This window comes from Plectropomus leopardus, chromosome 23, assembly GCF_026936395.1.
Source record: "Plectropomus leopardus strain MGB_pleo_1.0 chromosome 23, ASM2693639v1, whole genome shotgun sequence".
NCBI lineage: Eukaryota > Metazoa > Chordata > Actinopteri > Perciformes > Serranidae > Plectropomus > Plectropomus leopardus.
In genome coordinates, this window is record NC_142198.1 from 21,001,681 (window position 1) to 21,023,539 (window position 21,859).

A 21,859-nucleotide genomic window follows, 5' to 3' on the forward strand; every position below is an offset into this window, starting at 1 on the left:
GTTTTCATCTATTTTTAGCGGTTTTTGAGATATGTCATTTTTTGACGTTTTTACCTTACTATAGCCTTGCTTTTTGGGTCAGTTTTTCGACATGCCGAATTATGCTGTTTTGGGCTCTTTTTGTAACTTTCTTTGCTATGGCGTGTCTTGGCACGCTATTTAATGCGGTTTTCAACTATTTTTGGCTGTTTTTGAGACATGTCATTTTTTGACGTTTTTGCCTTACTATAGCCTTGCTTTTTTTGGTCATTTTCTCGACATGCCAAATTATGCTGTTTTGAGCTCTTTTTGCAACTTTCTTTGCTGTGGCGTGTCTTGGCACGCTATTTAATGCAGTTTTCATCTATTTTTAGCGGTTTTTGAGATATGTCATTTTTGGACGTTTTTGCCTTACTATAGCCTTGCTTTTTTTGGGTCATTTTTTTTTAAATGTCAAATTATGCTGTTTTTGGCTCTTTCTGCAACTTTCTTTGCTATGGCGTGTCTTGGCACGCTATTTAATGCGGTTTTCAACTGTTTTTAGCAGTTTTGGGGACATGTCATTTTTTGACGTTTTTGCCTTACTATAGCCTTGCTTTTTTTGGTCATTTTTTTGACATGCCAAATTATGCTGTTTTGGGCTCTTTCTGCAACTTTCTTTGCTATGGTGTGTCTTGGCACGCTATTTAATGCAGTTTCATCTATTTTTAGCGGTTTTTGAGATATGTCATTTTTTGACGTTTTTGCCTTACTATAGCCTTGCTTTTTTGGGTCAGTTTTGCAACATGCCAAATTATGCTGTTTTTGGCTCTTTCTGCAACTTTCTTTGCTATGGCGTGTCTTGGCACGCTATTTAATGCGGTTTTCAACTGTTTTTAGCAGTTTTGGGGACAATTCATTTTTTGACATTTTTGCCTTACTATAGCCTTGCTTTTTGGGTCAGATTTGCAACATGCCAAATTATGCTGTTTTGGGCTCTTTTTGTAACTTTCTTTGCTGTGGCGTATCTTGGTATGCTATTTAATGCGGTTTTCAACTATTTTCAGCTGTTTTTGAGACATGTCATTTTTTAGCATTTTTGCCTTACTATAGCCTTGCTTTTTTTGGGTCATTTTTTTAAAACGTCAAATTATGCTGTTTTTGGCTCTTTTTGCAACTTTCTTTGCTATGGCGTGTCTTGGCACGCTATTTAATGCGGTTTTCAACTGTTTTTAGCAGTTTTGGGGACATGTCATTTTTTGACATTTTTGCCTTACTATAGCCTTGCTTTTTGGGTCAGATTTGCAACATGCCAAATTATGCTGTTTTGGGCTCGTTTTGTAACTTTGTTTGCTATGGCGTGTATTGGCACGCTATTCTAAGTTTTTTCCAGTTGTTTTCAACAGTTGTTGGGACATGTCAAATTTTAACAGTTTTGCCTTATTATAGTCTTGCTTTTTGATTCATTTTTTCGAGTCTTTTTTCTTCAAGTTTTTGTTCGTTTTTTTGCAACTTTCTCTGCTACGGCATGTCTTGGCACTCTATGTAACGCGGTTTTCAACTATTTTTAGCTGTTTTTGGGATATGTCATTTTTTTTTACATTTTTGCCTTACTATAGCCTTTGTACCTTTGTCATTTTTTCGACATGCAATTTTTATGAGTTTTGGGCCGATTTTCAACTTTCTGTACAATGGCGTGTCTTGGCACGCTATTTAATGCTGTTCTACACTACTATAGCCTTTCTTTTTGGGTAATTTTATCAACATGGCACATTACATTTTTCTCAGAAAAAAAATGCCATACTATAGCATGTGGACAAACAGTTAAAAAAGTCGTGCTTTCAATTGTCAAAAAAAGTCATAGTACAGCACATTAACGATGTATACAGAATAGTATGTGGGGAAAAATGGTCCAAAAAGTCAAAGTATAGCTTGTTGAAGTATAGTTTATCATTAGAAGTATAGTTTATCATCTGAGTAATGTATGTAGGTCAATAAATCGCATAAAATTTTATAGTATTAATAAAGTAACATATGTACAAAAAAATGGCACCCCACTTTTTAGACCAGGAGGTTTCGTCCACTTTCTCCATCCGGACTCACTGACATTAAGTCTTATGATCCAGTTCATTGTTCAGCACAGTCGACCTTCTTTCTTCAGGCTCAGTTTTCTCTTCAGTGCACCAGAGGGCCCAGGCCCGGTGGTCCCTCTCTGGCCAGGAGGAAGCACCCTGCTGGGGCTTGTCTGGTCTGCTGGGTCCTTGAGCTTCCTGGAGGTCCATAACAGTCCAGTGTTCTGGGACAAAACACACAAACAAACAGTGAGACACACTGTCTCATGTGACACTGAGCACACACATACCAAACAGTAGTGTAACAGGTGACTGTAGCAGGGGTGTGTGAGCATGCTCGTCCAATTATGCACCTGTGTGTGTTTTGCTTAACGGTCAAAGTGCATATCTGTGTACTTACAGCATTCAAACACAATGAACGTAAACGAAAAAATACTAAAACAGATGATTATTTGTATTTATCTAGCCCTACGTAGACTTACATCTCCTGTTTCTATATTTATCCCTTTTTTTAAATTATTCTCTGTTTTCAGGATGAGGGAGACGAGCAGAAAGAACAACGTCTTTGCCCAGTTTCGGAAGACGGACAGGGACAGACAGAAACTCATTGACACCGTCATCAAACAGCTACGCAACCTCATCGCACAGCACCACACCTAGAAGCCACCGGAGTTCAACCATCCACCTGCTCCACCCTGCAACATCGGCTGATCTATGCACCTTAACTTTGCTGGACTCCACTCAACCTCCAACAATCTCCGCCAGTTTGTATTGGTCACCTATGAGAAAAGATTTAGACCCTTTAAGTAAAAAACAACTTTAAAACTACAAAATAATTTATAATCAAGGAGCACACACAGTGAGAAAAACGTGTTAAATGTTTTGCTCCACTGGTTTCGTCAGTTCCTGGATGCTGTAGAAATGTTCGTAAGTCTGACTAACAGTAGATTACAATGGGAGTGTGTGTGCGAGAATCTACGGTTTTTAATACAACGTGCATTTTCAGAGAATTTAATTCTTTGTAGCTCCCATTTCCTAAAATTTCAGGCATCTCCTCCCATTTACATTATTTCTCCTGTCGCAAACAACCTTTAATGTCTTCCACATTGCTCTCCCTCAGTGTGGCACAATGACAGAACGTATTGAATGTACATCAGAGAGGGCGTTTTAATATTGCAGTCAGAAAAGCACTGAGTCGTCTGCAAAGATAAGTAGTTATTAGTTGCAACTTAACAGAATGTTCCCAATAAACGGGGTTATTCACGCAACATGGAAACCCTTTCCCCTCTTAATACACAACCTGCAGAAACTTGAATGGGCATCGTGGCTCAGATCTGGCAATCCCTCAGTGAGAGTTTGGGATTTCAAAGGGGGGATGTTGTCCAAACATGGCAACCCTGCCTGAGCATTTTCTACTCTTCATGTATAAATAACTGGGTCTTAAACGGGGATAATACCCCAGTCTGGCTATAACGTGTATAGTTTTGTTTGAGAAAGGCTAATTTGTATAGAAACCATTGTACTAATGCCAAGCACACACACTTTTATGTCTTCCATAAACATATGCCAAGCAGTGTGAGTGTGTGTGTGGCTGCTTGTACACACACAGGTTTGTTTAGTTGAAGCACATAATTGCATTTAGCTGATTTTTTTTTTAAACTAATATGGGTTTCTTTGCTTTTTGTGTTGTGCTTTTTTTCTTGAACTTGGGTGCAATAATAACTTTGGAAAGTACAGCAATTTGTGTGTGTGTGTGTGTGTGTGTGTTAATTGTGGCGCTTTACAAAAGGGATTAAAACCTACAGATGTGTGTGTCAGAAGGGAATTTAAGTCTTCCTGTTCGATCGGTCGCTGTGTTTGTGTTCACGCGTGCATGCCGGCACTGTGAAATTAAGTGTTTGCATTTATGCAGATGTGTATGTTTGTATGTTTGTGGGGTTTTTTCATCCATCCGGAGCTGTTTTTCATTTTTAGGTGTTAGTGAGGGAACGGGGCCGTCGTTATTGAATGTGCCTTTGCTGTATTTTGCGTTTGTTTTCCTGCCAATAAAGCAGCAACACTGCGGTGTTTCGGAGTCTGGACACAGTTTACTGAAGGTTACTGAGCCGTCGGAGGTCGGACCAACAAATGTCTTAACTCAAAGGTTTTTTTCCAGAACTTTCATATCGCAGTTTTGTTACTTTGACTTTTCTGTAACACAAATAATCTCAGTTTACTTTTACTCACATTAAGATTAACATGTTGATGAAATTCCAGGAAACGTTACGAAATCTCAAATACCATTTTCAAGACCTGCAATTTTGAAAAAAAAGTTTTTAATATGCATTCAAAACAAGTCAAACATCACGCAAAATATGTTGTAATCAAAAATTTTGTGAAGAACGCGTACATGCCGGTCTGGTTTTTTGGAATATGCAGGCAGTTGACCACAAATTGCAAATAAAGATATCAAGTACTAGCAGGTCTGGAAAAGTTTGAAAATTAATTGGTAAAAATATGCGAGAACCCTGAATTCATTTTTAAACTCGAAACGATGGCTAATGAACGACTCTGTCATATTTTACGACCTGAAATTTGTCTTGTGAAACTGATTATTAGGAGAATTAGGACTTCTCTTTATCACAACAATCTTATAATTGAGATCTTTTTGTTACTTTTGGGAAATACGATACACTTTTGTTAAACAATAGCAAAGACAGAAACATTCAGTCGACAAAAGGTTTCTCTATTGAAATAAAAATAACATCTTGGTTATACAATCCATTTTAGGTCGTAGAAATAACAGCGTTTCCTGATTGGTCCAGTTTAGACATCATGCAAGTTTAACTTTAGCTGCAAATTATAGTGATAGTCCAGCTTGTTTTGTGTCCAGTGTCCTCGCACTGCTGCTGTTGCTGCTTCCTTGTTTTGTATTTTGTAAGCAGAAATCTTTACTGAGACAGAAGCACTGTACACGCTGTTGTATTAAACCACTAATGAATGAAACTAAAGTAAAATACTAATAACGTTGCAAGAAATGCCAACAGATAAATATGAAATAAAAGGACAAAAACCTGTTGAATATTTTGTCCTGACTTTTATTTCTCCTGTTATGTTCTCAGAAGAGACAGTAAAAGCCTTTTGGAATACATGTGATGTATATCAGGTATTTATACTAACAATTCATAGTTTTGGTTGAATTTTTTACTTTAAAATAACATTTTTTATGAAATGGAAAAGAATAGCTCTACATTTTAGGGAGCATATTTAACATTTCTGCTGATTTTTGTGTGACAGTTGAAGAGCTCGGTACCTGAGTAAATTTCCACCGGAAACAAGCGGAGATTTCCCCTCTTGCAGCCACAACCTGCAGAGAAATAAAAGACAGATGCATTGGCATGTTAGAACATAATGATGGCATAATCATTATAATTTCCTCCAAACACTTGTCAAACGCAAGCTGCCTGACTCTCATCTTAGTGACCTTTGACCCCTCGGACAGCAGGGGCGTCTGCTGCGAGGGATGTGATTAACTAGAATTTTGTGAGTGTGTTAGCGTGTGTGTTGGCGCTGCAGGTGGGAGGTGTGTGTGTGTGTGTGTGCTGGTTCAGTGGAGGGTAGCGACTCGAATCCAAAGCAACACAAACTCTCTGCATGCTCCAGGTTTCCTCGGCCGGCTGTGACTGTGTGTGTGTGTGTGTGTTCCCGGCGGTCTATAGAGGAGCGGTGGAGCGCTCAAAGATTAGGGATGCCTCACAAAAAACTTCCCTCTCTCTTTCCGTTTTCTGTCTTTCTCTTTTTGTGGCTTTTCTGAACTTTTTGACCTCGCTTTTCTGTCGTATATTTCCAGTTTGAAATTCTAAGAAATTCGTGCACCGATTAATCAGAATTTTTAGAAGGCCTCCTTCTGCTCCAGGTCATTAACCCGTCATGGCCAAAAAAAGAAGAAGCTTCATCGCCTCAAAGTTGCAGATTTCTTGGAGTCAGTGACAAATCAGTGAGCAGCTTTAGAAAAAGCTGATTCTGCAAATCTGTGTTCAGTGTTTTGGCCTTGTTGTAAGAGCTATGGCAACTTTGTTTGAGTCACACTCTGGTTGTCAAGTTTGGAAATACTTGAGGATCTTTACAGTCCTGATGAAACTTCTGCATTATGTCATGATAATGTGGTATACGATGGCGTTCATAAATGCATAAAAAAGTCACTGTATAGTATGCCATCCAAAATCATACAAAAAAGTCAGTGAGGTATGTCGTCAAAAGGAGCATTAAAAAGTCATAGAGTAGTATGTTGAAAAAATCTTCGAAATCGCATACGAAGTCATCCAAATTTCCATAAAAAAGTCATATTATAGTATGCCTTCAAGAATTGCATAAAAAAGTCGTAGTATGGTATGTCGTCCAAATCTGCATAAAAAAGTCATGCTGTGGTCTTCAAAGATCACACAAAAAAGTCATACTGAAAGATGTCGTCCAAAATGACAAAATGGCTAGTATGTCTTCAAAAAATCGCACAAAAAGGACATTTTATAGTATGTCTCCCAAAATAGCATCACAAAAGTTAAAGTATAAGTAAGTTGTCCAAAATCACATTAAAAAGTCATAGTATAGTATATCGTCCATAATCGCATAAAAATGTAATTCTATAGTATGTCAAGAATCACTTAAAAACTCATAGTATTGTATGTCGTTTAGAAATAACACAAAAAAACTCAAACAAAGTAAAGTATGTCTTCAAAAATTGCACTAAAAAGTCATAATATAGTATGTGGTCCAAAATCACATAAAAAAGTCATAGTATAGTATACCGTTAAGAAATAACACAAATAACTCAGTGTAGTATGTCGTCAAGCATTGCAATAAAAAGCTGCAGTATGGTTTTATTATTGGCAAAAAAAATTATGTTGTGGTATGTCTTCAAAAATCACACTAAAAAGTCATACTAAAGTACGTCATCCAAAATCAAATGAAAACCCCCCGTATATTATGTTGTCCAAAACTGCACAGAAAGACGTTGTATAGCATGTCCACTTTTCAAACACTGATGACTATGACGATCGTTCTTTTTTTCAGTAGTTGCGTCTGATAACTGCAGAAAATATTCGCTTTGAAAGATGAAGGGAAAAGAAGAACAGGAGAGAAATATGAGCAGGTTTGGCAGCAGAAGAGAGATGAAAGTTCAAGGTGTCGCTCTCTTTAATGCTAAAAGTGTGTAAACGAGCACATTTGTTCGATCGTTTCAAAGTCTCCCTCTCTGTTGCACACATACTTTGAGTATTACAAGATGTGTTACAGTCTGCCTGTTATCTCATTATTATTACTCGTCTGACGGCGGTGCGTCTCAGATTCCTGCGGTCTGGCGAGTGTGAGAAGAAACAGATCTCTCTTTCAAACACACACGAGCATCCAGACTCCAATAAAACAATCTGCACGTTTCCTCTGCTGTCTTTTGTCTTTTTAAGAAGAGCCAAACACATCAGGAGCCTGGACAAAGCAGCCGTACATAAAAAAGATTTATGGCTCTGTGTATCAGGTCCTCTCAAAACTGCTACTAGGACAGAAGAGTGGCCAAAAATAAACCATAAATTTGGTCGTTATGGCCAATAATGAGGATCAGAATTGGTCGGCAAATTTCAATAAAATTTGGTGAAATGTTGGGCTTTCAACTGAGCAACAACCAAGTGGTTTTTGTTGTCAACAGATTTCCTCACATTGCATGAAATTTGGACATTTTTACAATTTTGGAAAATGATTTTGCAGCCTTGGCAAAGATGTAACCGAGTTTCAAAACTTTGTCACTTTCTTTAGAAGTGTAAGTTACATATTTCTTACCCTTTTTCCATATTTTTGTGCCTAACTGATGGAAAAAATTATTTTTGAAATTAGTCCAGTATCGAGTGAGAATCCTGCAGCCGGCAGTCAAAAACTGCTGCAATGTAACCACTTGGGGCATTTCTATAACATTAATTTACGTCCACAAATTTTTAAAATTGTATTTATTTTTTGCGACTGACGGGCTCAGACTGTTATTATAATTGTCTGACGACATTATTGAAGGATCCCTACAGAGACAGACCTTTATGTTTAACCCAAAACTGGCATCACCAAACCCACCGAACTTCAGAAAAAATAACAAATTTGCATAAATAGAGCCAGATTTTTTTGCATCTAACTGGGTGAATTAAGAGTTTATTTCAGCCAAACCGGAGCTGACGGTTGTGGGTAGAGTGGAAACATGAAACCAGATGTTTTGGGTTTTATTTTGTCTCTGATGAAATGTGTTTTACGATTTTAAATGATGATTTAAGTCAAGGGTTTCTACGGTGGAACAAAAGTCTGTACTAATGATTAACCCTTTGAAACCCGAGCAAATTTGCGTCATTTCTCTGAAAAACATCGGAAAAATACGACAAGGAATTTAGCCAGAAATGTTCGTGGGAAATAAGTCACAAGAAAATTACCTCAAAATCAGCAGAAACCCAATTTTCAGATAATTCTTCTGTCTCCTTTTACTAATTACTTTATTTCTGCTGTTGCTCATTATGTTTTTTCTCATGTTTTCAAAAGAAGTCTAACAAATGTTCTCAGGTTCATTAAAAAAAGGAGTAAAAAAGTTTTAGTTGCATCTTAAAAAGTCTTACATTTGACTCTTAACCAGGTGTTTAAAATCATTATTTTCTCTCAGTTTTAAATTTTTATGTATTATTTTAGGTTTTTATGTATTAAACATGTTTAAAAAAACAAAACACTTTTGTCTTTGCAGGTAGTTAATGCATGTTAGTTAATTATTTTAATTATTTTATTATTTTATTTTAGTGTCATCGTTTTTCTGGTTTTATCTACTGATCTAACTGTGACCTACAGAGGTGAAAGGTCATCCAAGGGCATCCTGGGGTTATGAGAGGTCAGTGATGGCACGGCGGGATGACCACACACACACACACACACACACACACACACACACACACACACACACACACACACAAGGAATATCTCATCTACTATCAGTGTTTCTCACACACACTCACAGGACACAAACTATCTGTTCATCTTTCTGCCTTGTTTTGTATTACCTGTGTGTGTGTGTGTGTGTGTGTGTGTGTGTGTGTGTGTGATGGTTTGATAGTGTGTTCTAGCAGACAAGGAAGAGACAAACAGCTAAATATAGAAACAGGAAGTCACTGAATTCCACGTCGAGTACGAGCGGGCGGCGGCGGGTGAAAGAGGAGAGGAAGTGAAGGTGGAGGAAGCAGTGGTGCATCCTTCCTTGTTTCCTTTCCTCCGTTGTGTCCTTGTTTAGCCACAATAACAAACTGCAGTTATTTTCTTTATTCTACCTGAGTAATTGTGTGTTTTTGAATTTACAAACGCCTACAGTTCAACTTTCGGGAATCTGTTAAACCTAAAATGAGATTTTTGGTGTTTTTTCAACCAACCTTTTTTTTCTAATGTTTTTAAAAAGGCGTCTGGCGTGTTTGCTTTGGCCAAAGTCACCAGACTCTGTTTAAATAAACAGTCATTTTAGTGCGTAAAGAGCCAGAATATTTTCACATCAAAGAAGTGAACTGAGAGTTTATTTCAACCAAACCAGAGCTGGTGATCGTTGGAACGGTGGAGAGATGATCCTCGACAGCTTTTGTGAGTTTTGTTTTGTTTCTGTCGACTTTGAATAAAGTGTGTTTTAACGTGATAAAATGACTTTTTCATTTAAATGGAGTCTGGCGGGTGAGTCTGGATAGAGATTTTGGGGATGTTTCTGGTTATACAAACAGTATCTTGTATTATTTTTTATAATTTTGTCACTTAAAATAACAATCTGAGCCTGTCAGTGGCAAAAATAAACACTTTTAATGGACCACACTGATGGTGCACAAACGAGAGGCTATTACTTTTATTTTTGTAGTTAAATTGAGTACACTGTTTTTGCAGTTAGTGTAGAAAAACTTGAGCAATATCACAATATTACTGTATACCAGCATACTTAAAAATCTGAAAGGTATGTTTCTCAACACCATCATAAATACAGGAGCGACTCAGTGGACTTACTAACTGGATTACTAACAAGAGTATCAAAGGACGTCAGCAGTTGTTTTGGGTTTTTTTTCAAAAACACAAAAAAGAAGGAAATGAGCAACTTAACCAAAAATGACCCTAAAAATAAGTAAGAAATTAGTTTAAAATTATTTTTTTTAAGTTACTTGAAAATAAGCAAAGACAGTAGAAAATCAAAAGGAGACAAAAACATTACCTTAAGAAAAAAATCTGTACCATAATTTTAAATATAATTAGATATTATTTAATTATTAGATCTTTAAATGTATTTGAACATTTTTCTTTATATCTAATAATCTCCATGTGGCAAATTTTCTAATTATTTTCTTGCCGCCTTTATCCAATTTTTTTTTCATTTTTTAACATTTTTTGCCGAGTTTCCCTTTTTTTATGTTGTCAAACCAGTTTTCTCAGATTCAATAGGTTTAAACTCTTGTGACGTTCGATGACGTCGATCCAGGTTCCAAAGGGTTAACCGGCTAACCGATGACGTCCCTAGTTCAACTTTTTTGGCTAAAACACGACAAATATGAGGAAGCGCAACAGTCAGCTTTGTTTGATGTCGGTTTGGTGTGTTTGGGCCTTTTGGGACAAATATAAAATGTTGGATTGCTTCATGGGACAAAACAGAAAGAAGGACGTTATTTTTCAGAGTAAACTGAGCTTAAAGTTTTCAAAGTTTGACAGTCGGAGTGAAAAGTTCATTGAACGACTCTCCGCTACATTCATGATCCGGCAGAAAGAAGCAAAACTGTGAGAACGTGAGAAAATATGTGCAGTGAAAAAAGGAAGAAGAAAAAAACCACATGAAGCTTTCACAGTCTGCACGAGTGCTTGAACTTACCTGTTCATGGCGGCGCAGCTCTGAACGCCGACATCGCTTCCTGGTTCGGGTCTGGTTTGCATATCGTCTGGCTCCTGTGTCGAGATAGGACGTTAAATAATCAGCCCATCGTTTATCAGCGATCAACTTTTCTTCCTCCTCAAACAGAAAAAGAAAGTGATGAAACCGTCAGAGCGCAGCTTCAGCACATCACCCGACCCTCCCTGCACCTTTTAGGACTGATTTTAGGATTTTACTGGTCACTTTTAAAGCTCGTCTGGGTCTGGTCCAAAGCTACGTAACAGAAATGTTAACCCCGTGTGAGCCGGTTCACAGCCTCAGATTTTCAGGTGCATTACGAAGTCGAGGCTTAAATCTGAACTACCGAGAAAAAGCTCGAAGCATCAGTGACTTCTTTAAAATCACTTCTTAAAACCCATTTTTATAGAATTGCTTTTATGTGATGTTGTCTCTTAATTTTGTCTTTTTTATTTCTGCATTTTTATTTTATATATTTTTAGGTATTTTACCTTTTTAATTGATGTTTTATCAAGTTTATCTACTTTTATTTGTTTTTTTTATTTGACTGTCTCTGTTGTTTTTGGTCTATTTCTTTGTATTATTTTATATTGACATCATGCATCCTGCATCTTGTATTATTTGTCATCTGATTTTTTAATTTTATCCAGCCTTGACAACATAAATATGCTTTGTATAAACTCAAGTTAAAAGATTTCAGTAAAATCTATGTGATCAGATTCATTTTCTGTTTGACTTAAATTAATACATAAAGTTTATGTATAAGATCAAGTTAAGTTTAAATGTATTAATCAAATAAACATAATGTTTACATTTAAGGTCAAATCTTTGGTAGGTCTGGTGGTGTCGGGGTTAACACTATTAAGGTTTGGATTTTGGGTGGGGGGCTCTAATAGTGAACTTTGCATATATTCAATGAAATAAAATCTGACTCATTTGTGTTTGACTGTGTTGGTGGCTGAGTGGATAAAGTCGACGTCTTTGTCTCAGCAGCCGCAGGTTCAATTCCCACTCACAGCCCATTGCTGCAGGTCATCTCTGCTCTTCCACATTTTCACACTGTTGATCTTAATAGGCTAAAAAACTTTATTCAAGCTGTCTTGCTATTAAACTACTGCATTTAATGAATTATTTTACCTTGTAATAGTGTCATAAAAATACATGGGAAATTTACATGTAATTCATTTACTTAAAGTCAATTATTTTTCTGAGTCAGTCATCTACCAAATAAAACTGGAAAATATGTGTTGTTGTTTGTTTTCATAAGCTCAGGTACTATTTTAGAGGCATTACATTTTAGTCTTTCAATGCTACAAATGCAGGTCTTTATTCTTTAAATTTGGTTCAAAAAGTAATATAATGTGGTAATGTGTTGTTTAATGTATGCAAGTAGAAACAAGTGACTTTGTAAAACAAATTTAATGATAGAATAGCAAAGTTGCAAACATTTTAAAAAGATTTAGAGAAATAAAAACGGGCTAAAACACATCTGTTTACAGTACAGTACTCAGAGTATTTACAAGAAGTAACAGTAGTAGTTTTGTCAGTGAGGATCTGTTAATCTGTAAAGGACTGACCAGATTCATCAGCCTTTGACCACCTGTGAGGGTCGCACGCTGCCATGAGACACGACGGGACTGTCGCTGTCCTGCGTCTGGAGGGTCCGCTACAGACCCCCCGTCAGGGCCAAGGTCCCCTCCTGCAAAGGCCAAGGTCCTCGGTGTTTGGTCCACGCGACGCCGCGGCTCCCCGTCCAGCGTCACGCTCTCAAAACAACTATCAACACAGACAACATGTCAGTGAGCTTGTAAAGCGACAAATGTAAATAAACTGTTAGCTTACAGAGCTACCTTCTATCTGACTGTGGCAGCTAATGCGCTAGGCTAACGTTAGCTAAACAATTCAATATGAAGCTAATGCTAACGTTAGCTAAACAATTCAATATGAAGCTAATGCTAACGTTAGCTAAACAATTCGTTACGAAGCTAATGCTAACGTTAGCTAAACAATTCGTTAACGTAACGTGAGCAGCGTCACGCAGACTGATTATTTATAAACACGCAGCTAATGTAATAAAGACCACGTCTCTAGCTGAAGTACTGTCCCAAAAAGTTGTATTAAAACGCGCTATTTCTGGTTGTACCGCTGGAGCTTCGGTCTCACCGGTGCGGTGTCCGTGTCGTCTCTTCGGACGCGTTGGTTGCCGTGGTTTCGAGCATGCGCGTGAGTGAGGGCGTCATCCCTCAAGGGGCGGGGCCGTGGAGGCGGTGCGTCATTGGATTTTCCGTCCAAAAACCGGTATTAAAAAAAAAAAAATTAAAAACGAGTGGTTGTTGGATTTTCCGTCCAAAAACTGGTAAAAATAAATACAAGGTGTTTTTCTTTTTCGTAGTTAAAAAGGGATAAGTAAAAATTTAAAAATCGGTTTGATTTTCATTTTCTATTTAGTATATCAAAAAAAATCGCTTAGAGGCAGAGACGAGAAAAAAAAAGGCCAATTTTCTATTTATTTTGCCTCGGTTGCTGTGGCTCGTAACTGCCGTAAGTACCAGCAAAAGAAAAAAAAAGAACAGAAATAGCGTGTTTTTGCAACTATATTTCAGCTAGAGACGTGGTCTTTATTACACTTACTGCATATTTATAAATAAACAGTCTGTGCGACGCTGGTAACGTTACGTTAGCCGACCCTCCAGAAGGATAAAATTGTGCCATTTTACAGTTTCCTCTCATTCTATATATATAAGCAAAGATATGAATAAATCTAAATACAAAATGTATTCAAAAATGTGTGCATTATGCTTCAAAAAACAAATGAAATAGAAAGTAAGATTATGTACAAATATGTGCATCATGCTACAGAGTTTGTTAGATATTAGAAAAGACTATAATGTGCTAAAATAATATGAAATAGTGCTGGATTTTTGTGTGTTTTTGTTTGATGAAAACATGGTTGAACTTTAACCTGAAGTGGGTCTTTAAAGGCTCAAAACACCTCATATTTTCAAAATAAAAGCTTCATTATTGTTTTTCCCTTCTTAAAAAAAATCCTTACATGAATGAATCCTAAATGTGTGTATCCACTTAAACTGTGTGTGTATAACCATGCTGTGACACACACACACACACACACACACACACACACACACACAGACGTGTAATGAAGACGGATGAGACAGCACACACACTTCTCCTCGCCGTCTGGTTATTGATGATCCGAAGGGGTCAAAGGTTCGGGAAACACCAACTGTGTGTGTGACTTTCTCTTTCTCTCTTTCATCATTCATTTTTTTTATGGGCTAAAAACAAAATAATTTCCTTCGCCTATTCAAATTTTGTTATATGTTTTTTCATTTTTTTTAATTCTCTCTATCCTCTTAAATCTTGACCTTCATTTTACCCGTTTTATTCTTTTTTAAAAATATTTTCGGTCTCACTGTGTCTTTCTATAAATAATACCAAACTGAGAAACTTCAGTCAAATAAATCAAATTAAATAATGTCTTCAGCAGCGGGCACTGAGGCGGAGGCAGGATGAAGGAGAAAAGTTAGGATAATTCTAAGGGCCCATGACTTACAGGGCCCCTAAAAAATATAAAATCATTAAAAAATAATAATAATTATTAACCTATCATCATTAACAGGAAATTTTATTGAGAATGTGCTAATTAATGGTAACAATTTCTTCTTCTTTTCTTGCTTTTGGCACAAAAAAAGTGTAGCCTCTATATTATAAAGCACTTTTCACGCTTAAGCACAAAGTCCTTCCAAGATTAAAAGATTAACAGAATAAAATAAAAAATAAAAATAAAAAGAATAATGAACAGAAACAAAATTAAGAACATTAAGAACATTATTACGCAGCACTACATGAACATATGAAGGTGCAAGTTCAAAAGCACAATTTTATAAATAAGGAAAATGTAGATAAGAGAATTAAACTCAGAAAAAATTAAGAGTAAAATAAATAACTATCTATAGCTATTATATTTTTATTTAGTTATATATATCTATAAGATGCTAATAAAGGAGATGATCTCATATGGACTTTTTTTCTTTTTTTTTCATTTGTTGAATATTTAGATATTTTAGTCTGGTTTACAGTTTTACAGTTTTGTTTTCTTTATCATTTTAGTATTTTTACATATTTATTCATTTTACTTTCTGTTTTTATCCTTAATTTACCTCTTTTTTTACAGTAAGCATATTTTTACCCAATTACTCATCTACTTATTTATTTTTATTGCTATTATCATGTTATTTATTAATCTTTTTATCTGCTTCCTTATTTATTTACTTTTTTAAAAATCTTTTATCTGTTGGTTTTATCCTGCCTCTGGTGTTTCCTTAGTTTCTGGTTTTAATGAGTACAGTTTTTTTTGTTTTTATTTACATGCTTGTGTGTTTTGGGTGTAGATTTTCATCTGTATGAAAAGTGCTGATAAATAAAGTCTGATTGATTGATTGATATAAAACAGGTAAAACGCCAATAAAAGAACAAGAATAATAAAAGGAGTCTTGAATTGAAAATGAGTAAAAGTGTATGAAAGTACATCAGATATACACATGGGGAAACTATGTGCCTGTTTTCTTAATCATGACCATCCCGCCGTTGGTTGCTATGCACTTTTGTGTTTACATCACGGTAGCGCAAACGTCAGCAGCAGACGCAGGACACCTGCAGCGTAATACGCAGACGTGGAGGTCGACCGCGAAACGGCGTTCTGCAACTTAACTACACGACAAATAGCTCCAAACATCAGGTGGAGAATCCGGTTTTTCAAGTTTCCTTTTCCCCCGACAGAAGTACGACACACCAGAAATATTTGTTAAAGTAACTTAATTTAAAAGTGGAAATGTCCTCTGAGCTGCAGGACGGCCGCTTTACTCCTCTTTCTCTCCCTCTGGATGCCTGTGGTCCTTCTCTTCTCCTCCTCCTCCCTCTCATCTCTCTATCTCCTCATCTACTATCTCTTCATCTCTTCCAGTGAGTTTTACTAATATTACCCCAGAATAGCTGCGGCCTAAAAAAAACTCCCTTACTACTGTGTGTGTGTGTGTGTGTGTGTGTGTGTGTGTGTGTGTGTGTGTGTGTGTGTGTGTGTGAAGCCCTGCCAGTTTTTCATTCCTTTCTTGTTCCTGACCACATATGAAGAAAGCAGAATTATAATGGAGCCCATTATTAAGGCTTAGCAGAGACCCGATAGGTCTGTGTTTTGTGGATTGTTATGACATACGTGCGCGTGCGTGTGCCCGTGTGTGTGTGTGTGTGTGTGTGTGTGTGTGTGTGTGTGTGTGTGTGTGTGTGTGTGTGTGTGTGCTGGATTTTTCCCCTGGTATTCACGGTGAATACAAAAACATTAAAGTGTCGGGCGGCATTACTGTAATTGCCGTTTTAGATCTGATTTGATACAGACCTCTCTGGGGAAGTTTTCGGAAATGTGTGTGTGTGTACGTGTGTGTGTGAGAGCGAGACGGAGGTAAAGAGCGGGAGAGCCAGTTATCCCGCGGGGAAACTGAGTAAGTGATCATCGTCATGATTTCTGGGAAATGACGAACACAGATGAACCGTGCTTCTGGATAATTTGTTCGTTTAGATTATTACGGTCACGTTGTGGTAAATTGAGTTAATCCTGTTTCTTCGTACGATTAAAAATCACCTGGCCAGAGATTTTCTTTTTTTAACCTTTTAACAGTCACGCTCCTTTTGCAGGATAAACTACAACAAATCATTCATCCAGATTTCTCAGTTTTACGATGTTTTTGGACTGTTAGACGGCCATGAAGGAAAGCAGACAAACATTTTTAAGAATTCAGCTCTATTCTCTGTGTTGTTGTTGAATTATTTTTATGTCTGTTTTTTGAAACAATTATTGAAAAGACGACATACTTATCTATTGATACATATATAACATGTTGATATTATTTTAACTTAAAACCAGGGTTCGTACATTTTTAAGGTCAAACATTCCCAGAGAGCACCATCTATACTCCATATCAGTTGTTTTCCATTACATATTATTATATGGAAAATATATATTGCTTAGAATTCAGAAAAGAGCTTAAAATTTTATCACAACTTCGGGACTGTTCGATATTTCTGAAAGGGAAGGGAGTGTTGCAAAAAGGGGGAGGCATGTCAATTTTTTTAAGCACTGGGGAGAGACTTTTAAAAATTTTGGCTTTAATGGTGCAAATTCCATGACTTTTCTGGACATATTTTCAAAAACCTACAATTTGTTAAAATAACAAAAAAGAGGAATTGTTATCAGATCTTGAAGTTCATAGACATTTTAAAAAACACAAAATTAATGTTTCACCTTGGAAAGAGTGAAGAAAGGCCGAAAAACGAATCCTCTTACAGGGTTATACATATACATATGTATCTATATGTATGTGTATATATATATATATATATATATATATATATATACATGTATATATAATCTTTTAAGGTTGCCAAATATGTACCAAACTATAAAACCTTTATATATAAAACCATTTCTTCTAAGAGTGATGCTTGTATTTCTGTACTGTCTAAATCCAGTGGTAACATGGAAAAAACTCAAAAACCTAAATATTCCAATGAATTTTTCTGACGGACGGATGTTATCGTTTCACTTTCGTGAGCGTTTAAAGTTAAAACAGTCACGGTAACTCTGTCGTTTCTGAAGTAATTCAGTAGGTATTGAGTTTGAACTTTTCCCACCACTGACGAAACACGGGTGAAACCGAACGAGAGCCGAGTTAAAGCGAAACAAATTGAGAGTGCATGAACACACACACACACACACACACACACACACACACACACACACACACACACACACAGCTGAGTCATTGAGCCCAGATGTCTTTATTTGCCTCTACTCCTTCGTACCCCAGAATGACTGTTTAAGTCAGATACAAACACTCGTAAAACATGATTTAACACACACACATACACTCATACCAGCCACTAACGAGCCTTTGAATACACTCATACACACAACGCGCCGTCATGAACTCACTTGACAGCATTCACACACATCACTTTAACCTGGTGAACTGTGTTTTCTCGCTGACGGCTGTGTGTCATCATGGGAAACTGATGCTCCATGTGTTATCTATAAACCGCTGATTAACAACAGTGTGTGTGTGTGTGTGTCACAGAGCAAAACAGTGTGTAGCTCATGATGTTTGTGGGAAATAGGTTGTTGTTGCACACACACATACACACACAAACACACACACACACATTGTGCCCCCTGTGCAGAGCAGACTAATAGTTTAGGGATGTGTGTATCGCCTTGTTGGCACCGATCGGTGTGGCTGTCAGCGGGAGATCTGACACCCCGAGGACACGCAGACGTTTTACAGACGAGTCAGTGTGAAGCAGCCGGGTTACGAGCTGCTCGGTGCTGCCCAGTAAAATGCCAGTCTGCGGTCAAACGCTCTGTCAGACGTAATCCAGCCATTAGAAAGTTTTATGGCAAATTTATACTTATTGCAAGAAAACAAATGTTTGGCCATTTTTTGGACATATGCAAGACCATGACCAAAACTTTCCACTGCAAAATAATTTATCCAAGGCCACGAGAACAAGAGATGAGGCTGTTTTGGAAACCGATATATCGTTTAAAAACTAGGTACATCTGGAGTTTGAGTATTGGTTAAAACACCTGGGATTGGTGGCTCAACACAACCAGAAACATCACAAAGGGTCGATAAAAACGCGGAATCTGTGGCTCAAACGCTGCTGAGAAACAAGGCAAGGGTTTGGTAAAAACACCCAGGGTCAGTCGCTTCAATGCTGCTGGGAAAAGCCACGAAGGGTCGGCAGAAATACACGTAGAAACATCGCAAAGAGTTGGTAAAAACAGCCAAACCTTCAACCTTTGACCCCCAAATTCTAATCAGTTTATTCTTGAGTCCAAGTGGACGTTTGTGCCAAATTTCAAGAAAGACCCTCAAGGACATTTAGAGATATCGTGTTCACAAAAATGAGAAAGATGAGATCACAGTGACCTTGACCTGTGAACTATGGACACCAAAATCCAATCACTTCATCCTCTACAAAAGTGAATGTTTGTGCCAAATTTTAAGAAATTCCTTAAAGGTGTTCTTGAGATATTGTATTCACAAGTATGAGATAGATCCAAGGTCACAGCGACCTTTGACCTGTGGCCACACCGAATCAGTTCATCCTTGAGTCTAAGCGTCTGCGCCATATTGGAAAAAAGTCTCTACATAACTCTGTGAAATATGGTCTTCAGAAGGATGAGACAGGTCATAGTGACCTCGAAGTTTGACCTATGACCATGAAAATCAGATTACATCATCTTTGAGTCTAAGTGGACGTTTGTGCCAAATTTGAAGACATTATCACGGACGTAGAGACGGACAGAAAACCGGGAAATATAATGCCACAAAAAAAGAAAGAAAGGAAGAAGGTCAAAAAGCCAGGGAGAGAGGAATGTGAATGAAAAATCAAGACAGACATCGAAGATGTCTTAAAAATGGGAAAATGACGATGTGCTAATTTAAAAGGAGAAAGATACAAAACGTCTTTTTTCTGTCGTTTTCTTCTTTGTACATTGCTGATTCTCTTCAGCAGAAACCAACAGTACATGTTCAGTTTTGAAGCTCCTCTCTGTTACCAATTCATTTTTTGTCACATTTTCCTCTCCACGCCTCATTTGTTCTCGTCATTTATCATTATTTTGTCATAAGAAAGCACGGTCCCTCCCTCTCTGCCCTTCCAGCATCTCTGTTTTTCTCTTTTTCTTTAAGCTTCTTCATCAGAGGGTTTGTTTGTCACATCAAAAGCATCTACTTTCCTCCGTTTTGTTGCGTCATCGCATGTTGCCGTGACAGCTGACGACGTGTCCCTCTCTCACACTCTGACACAAAGACATTTTTTCTTAATTTAAACCATTCTCCGTCCCCACCAGTAGCATAATGGTTCCCCGCGGAGCTTTTGACGTCCAGAGAGTCAAAGACTCTTCTGAAAAGAGGATCTAGGTTTTGGTCGAATGACTCAGAAATCACAACAAATGGAGCCAGTGGATGCTCGTAAATAATAATTTCATTTTATGTCTGTTTTATTTTTGCATGTAAAGAGTTCCTTGAATTAAAAACGTCCTCGTCTCATCATCTAAAATTACAAAGTGCAAAAGATTCCCACAAGCTGAGACACTTTAGATTTACACATTTCAGCTAAATTAAACTCAGTTGTCGAGTTACGACTGCGCCAAAAAAAGTTACATTTTCTCTCGACTTTCTGGGAACTGCTGAAGCTTATACAGTTTTTTATTGTGGTCGACAAACAGACACAACACAAGCAAATGAAGAAATATCTTCACCAACTCGACGACAAATTCACAGCATTTAGAAAAAACAGAAAGAGAAACTAAAAAGTTATGCACACAGCTGGCAGACACGTGTTGCCATGGTTTTCGACTCATGAAGTTGTTGAAGATGACTCTCCGTCAGTAAAAGTTGGCGGCTGCGGCTCGGAGGAAGAGCGGGTCGCACCGCATCAATTTGACAACACAAAAAAATCAAGTTGTGTTTCCATGTGTCATTTCAAATTTGGTGATTTCTCTTGTTGTCAACTTGACATTTTTGTGTTGTCAAATCGATGATTTCCCGTCATCAAGTTGATATTTTGTCGTCAACATGATGTGTTTGTGTTGTCAAATTTGTGTTTCCAAATGTTGCCAGCTTGATGTCTCTGTGGTGTCAACTTGATGTTTTCGTGTCATCACATTGCTCTAATCTTTCCATGTAATTAACTTGATGTGGTCTTGTTATCAAATTCATGGTTTGTTTGTAGCTAAGCTGATGTTTCCGTGTGTTGTCAGCTTCATGTTTTCAGGTTGTCAACTTGATGTGTTTGTCGTCAAATGTATGTTTCTGCTTGTTGTCAAGTTGATGTCTCTGTGTGTTGTCAGGTCATGTGTCATCAAACTTTCATGTGTCACGAACTTTATGTTTTTGAGTTGTCAAGTTCACGAATGTTTTCCAAATGCTGCGTTTGTGTCATCAAGTTGGCGATGATTCATTTGCTTGTGTTGCGTCTATTTTCAGTGTGTTTTACTTCACTTTCAAGAGCACAACTCTGGAGGAAATGTTGGCTATGAGAGCAGCTACAGAGGCAAAAAACACGAACAAAAACACACAAAACATCCTGTGACCAAACCGTACCTGAGCCCTGCTCAGGGGCTCTTTAGCAGTGATGTCTGAGGGAGCGACAGCACCAGCTCACTTCCCCTCCGGCAAGACTGAGGCTTCAAACCCGCAACCTCACAGCCCACAAAAAGCAGCTCATTGTAAAACTCAGCTGTCCTCTCTGTCCTCATCCTGCAGACATGCAAACAGTTCTGATCAAATGAAGCTCTAATTAAGTTGTCGCAACCTTGTGGAGTTGCATAAAAAAAACCACATCCTAGTTTTACTCAGAAGTCTTCCCACAAGTCCCGATCCAGAAAATTTAGCGAGGAGTTGGGGGGGGGGGCGGCCACTTTGTACTTAATTAGTTCAAGAGATCTGCATGTACTGTTTAACCACACTTAGTCAGTGACCCTGAGTGTATCCTGTGGGCATCAAACCCGGCACAGATCAGTCTTCTAAATTTAGTCCCAAAATATGTCTTTTATTCAGTTTTTCTATTAGGTGTTTTTTTTTTAAAATCACAATGATCTTAATGGCACACTTGCAAATAAAACGTTCCTGCATGTTTTGCTTTGGAAATTGCTATGAATAAATGTTATTGTTATTTATTAGAATAAAAATAGAGTATTGACCTTGTGAACTCTTTGGTCTGGATCTGCCACCACAAGCACAAAAACGGTTACTTCATTAATCCGACGTTCACAAAGTGTTTATTAACACTCGAGGAAGCACATGAGGATTAAGTTCATTAGCAGCGAAACAAAGAGTGTAAAAAAATCCCCAGTAAA

At 37.5% G+C, this 21,859-nt stretch overlaps 2 protein-coding genes across 4 annotated transcripts in view; one reads left to right on the forward strand and one right to left on the reverse strand.

Moving 5' to 3' along the window:
- exoc6b (exocyst complex component 6B) overlaps positions 1–5,091 on the forward strand; it is a 141,920-nt gene extending 136,829 nt beyond the window's left edge. For both annotated transcript variants that reach the window (XM_088073991.1, XM_088073992.1), the window contains one exon: positions 2,564–5,091. In XM_088073991.1, the coding sequence (XP_087930117.1) occupies positions 2,564–2,690 (127 nt within the window). In that variant the 3' untranslated portion in view covers positions 2,691–5,091. The remainder of the gene's footprint in view (positions 1–2,563) is intronic.
- LOC121961985 (uncharacterized) overlaps positions 1,268–21,859 on the reverse strand; it is a 233,782-nt gene continuing 213,190 nt past the window's right edge. Inside the window, exons 1-5 of one of the 2 annotated variants that reach the window (XM_088073996.1) lie at positions 13,084–13,329; positions 12,498–12,696; positions 10,903–10,976; positions 5,323–5,376; positions 1,268–2,254 (exon numbers count right to left, since the gene is read on the reverse strand). In XM_088073996.1, the coding sequence (XP_087930122.1) occupies positions 2,134–2,254; positions 5,323–5,376; positions 10,903–10,976; positions 12,498–12,696; positions 13,084–13,160 (525 nt within the window). In that variant the 5' untranslated portion in view covers positions 13,161–13,329 and the 3' untranslated portion in view covers positions 1,268–2,133. Of the gene's footprint in view, positions 2,255–5,322; positions 5,377–10,902; positions 10,977–12,368; positions 12,697–13,083; positions 13,330–21,859 lie in introns of those variants that run through there. The other variant, XR_015775785.1, reaches the window with a different exon arrangement.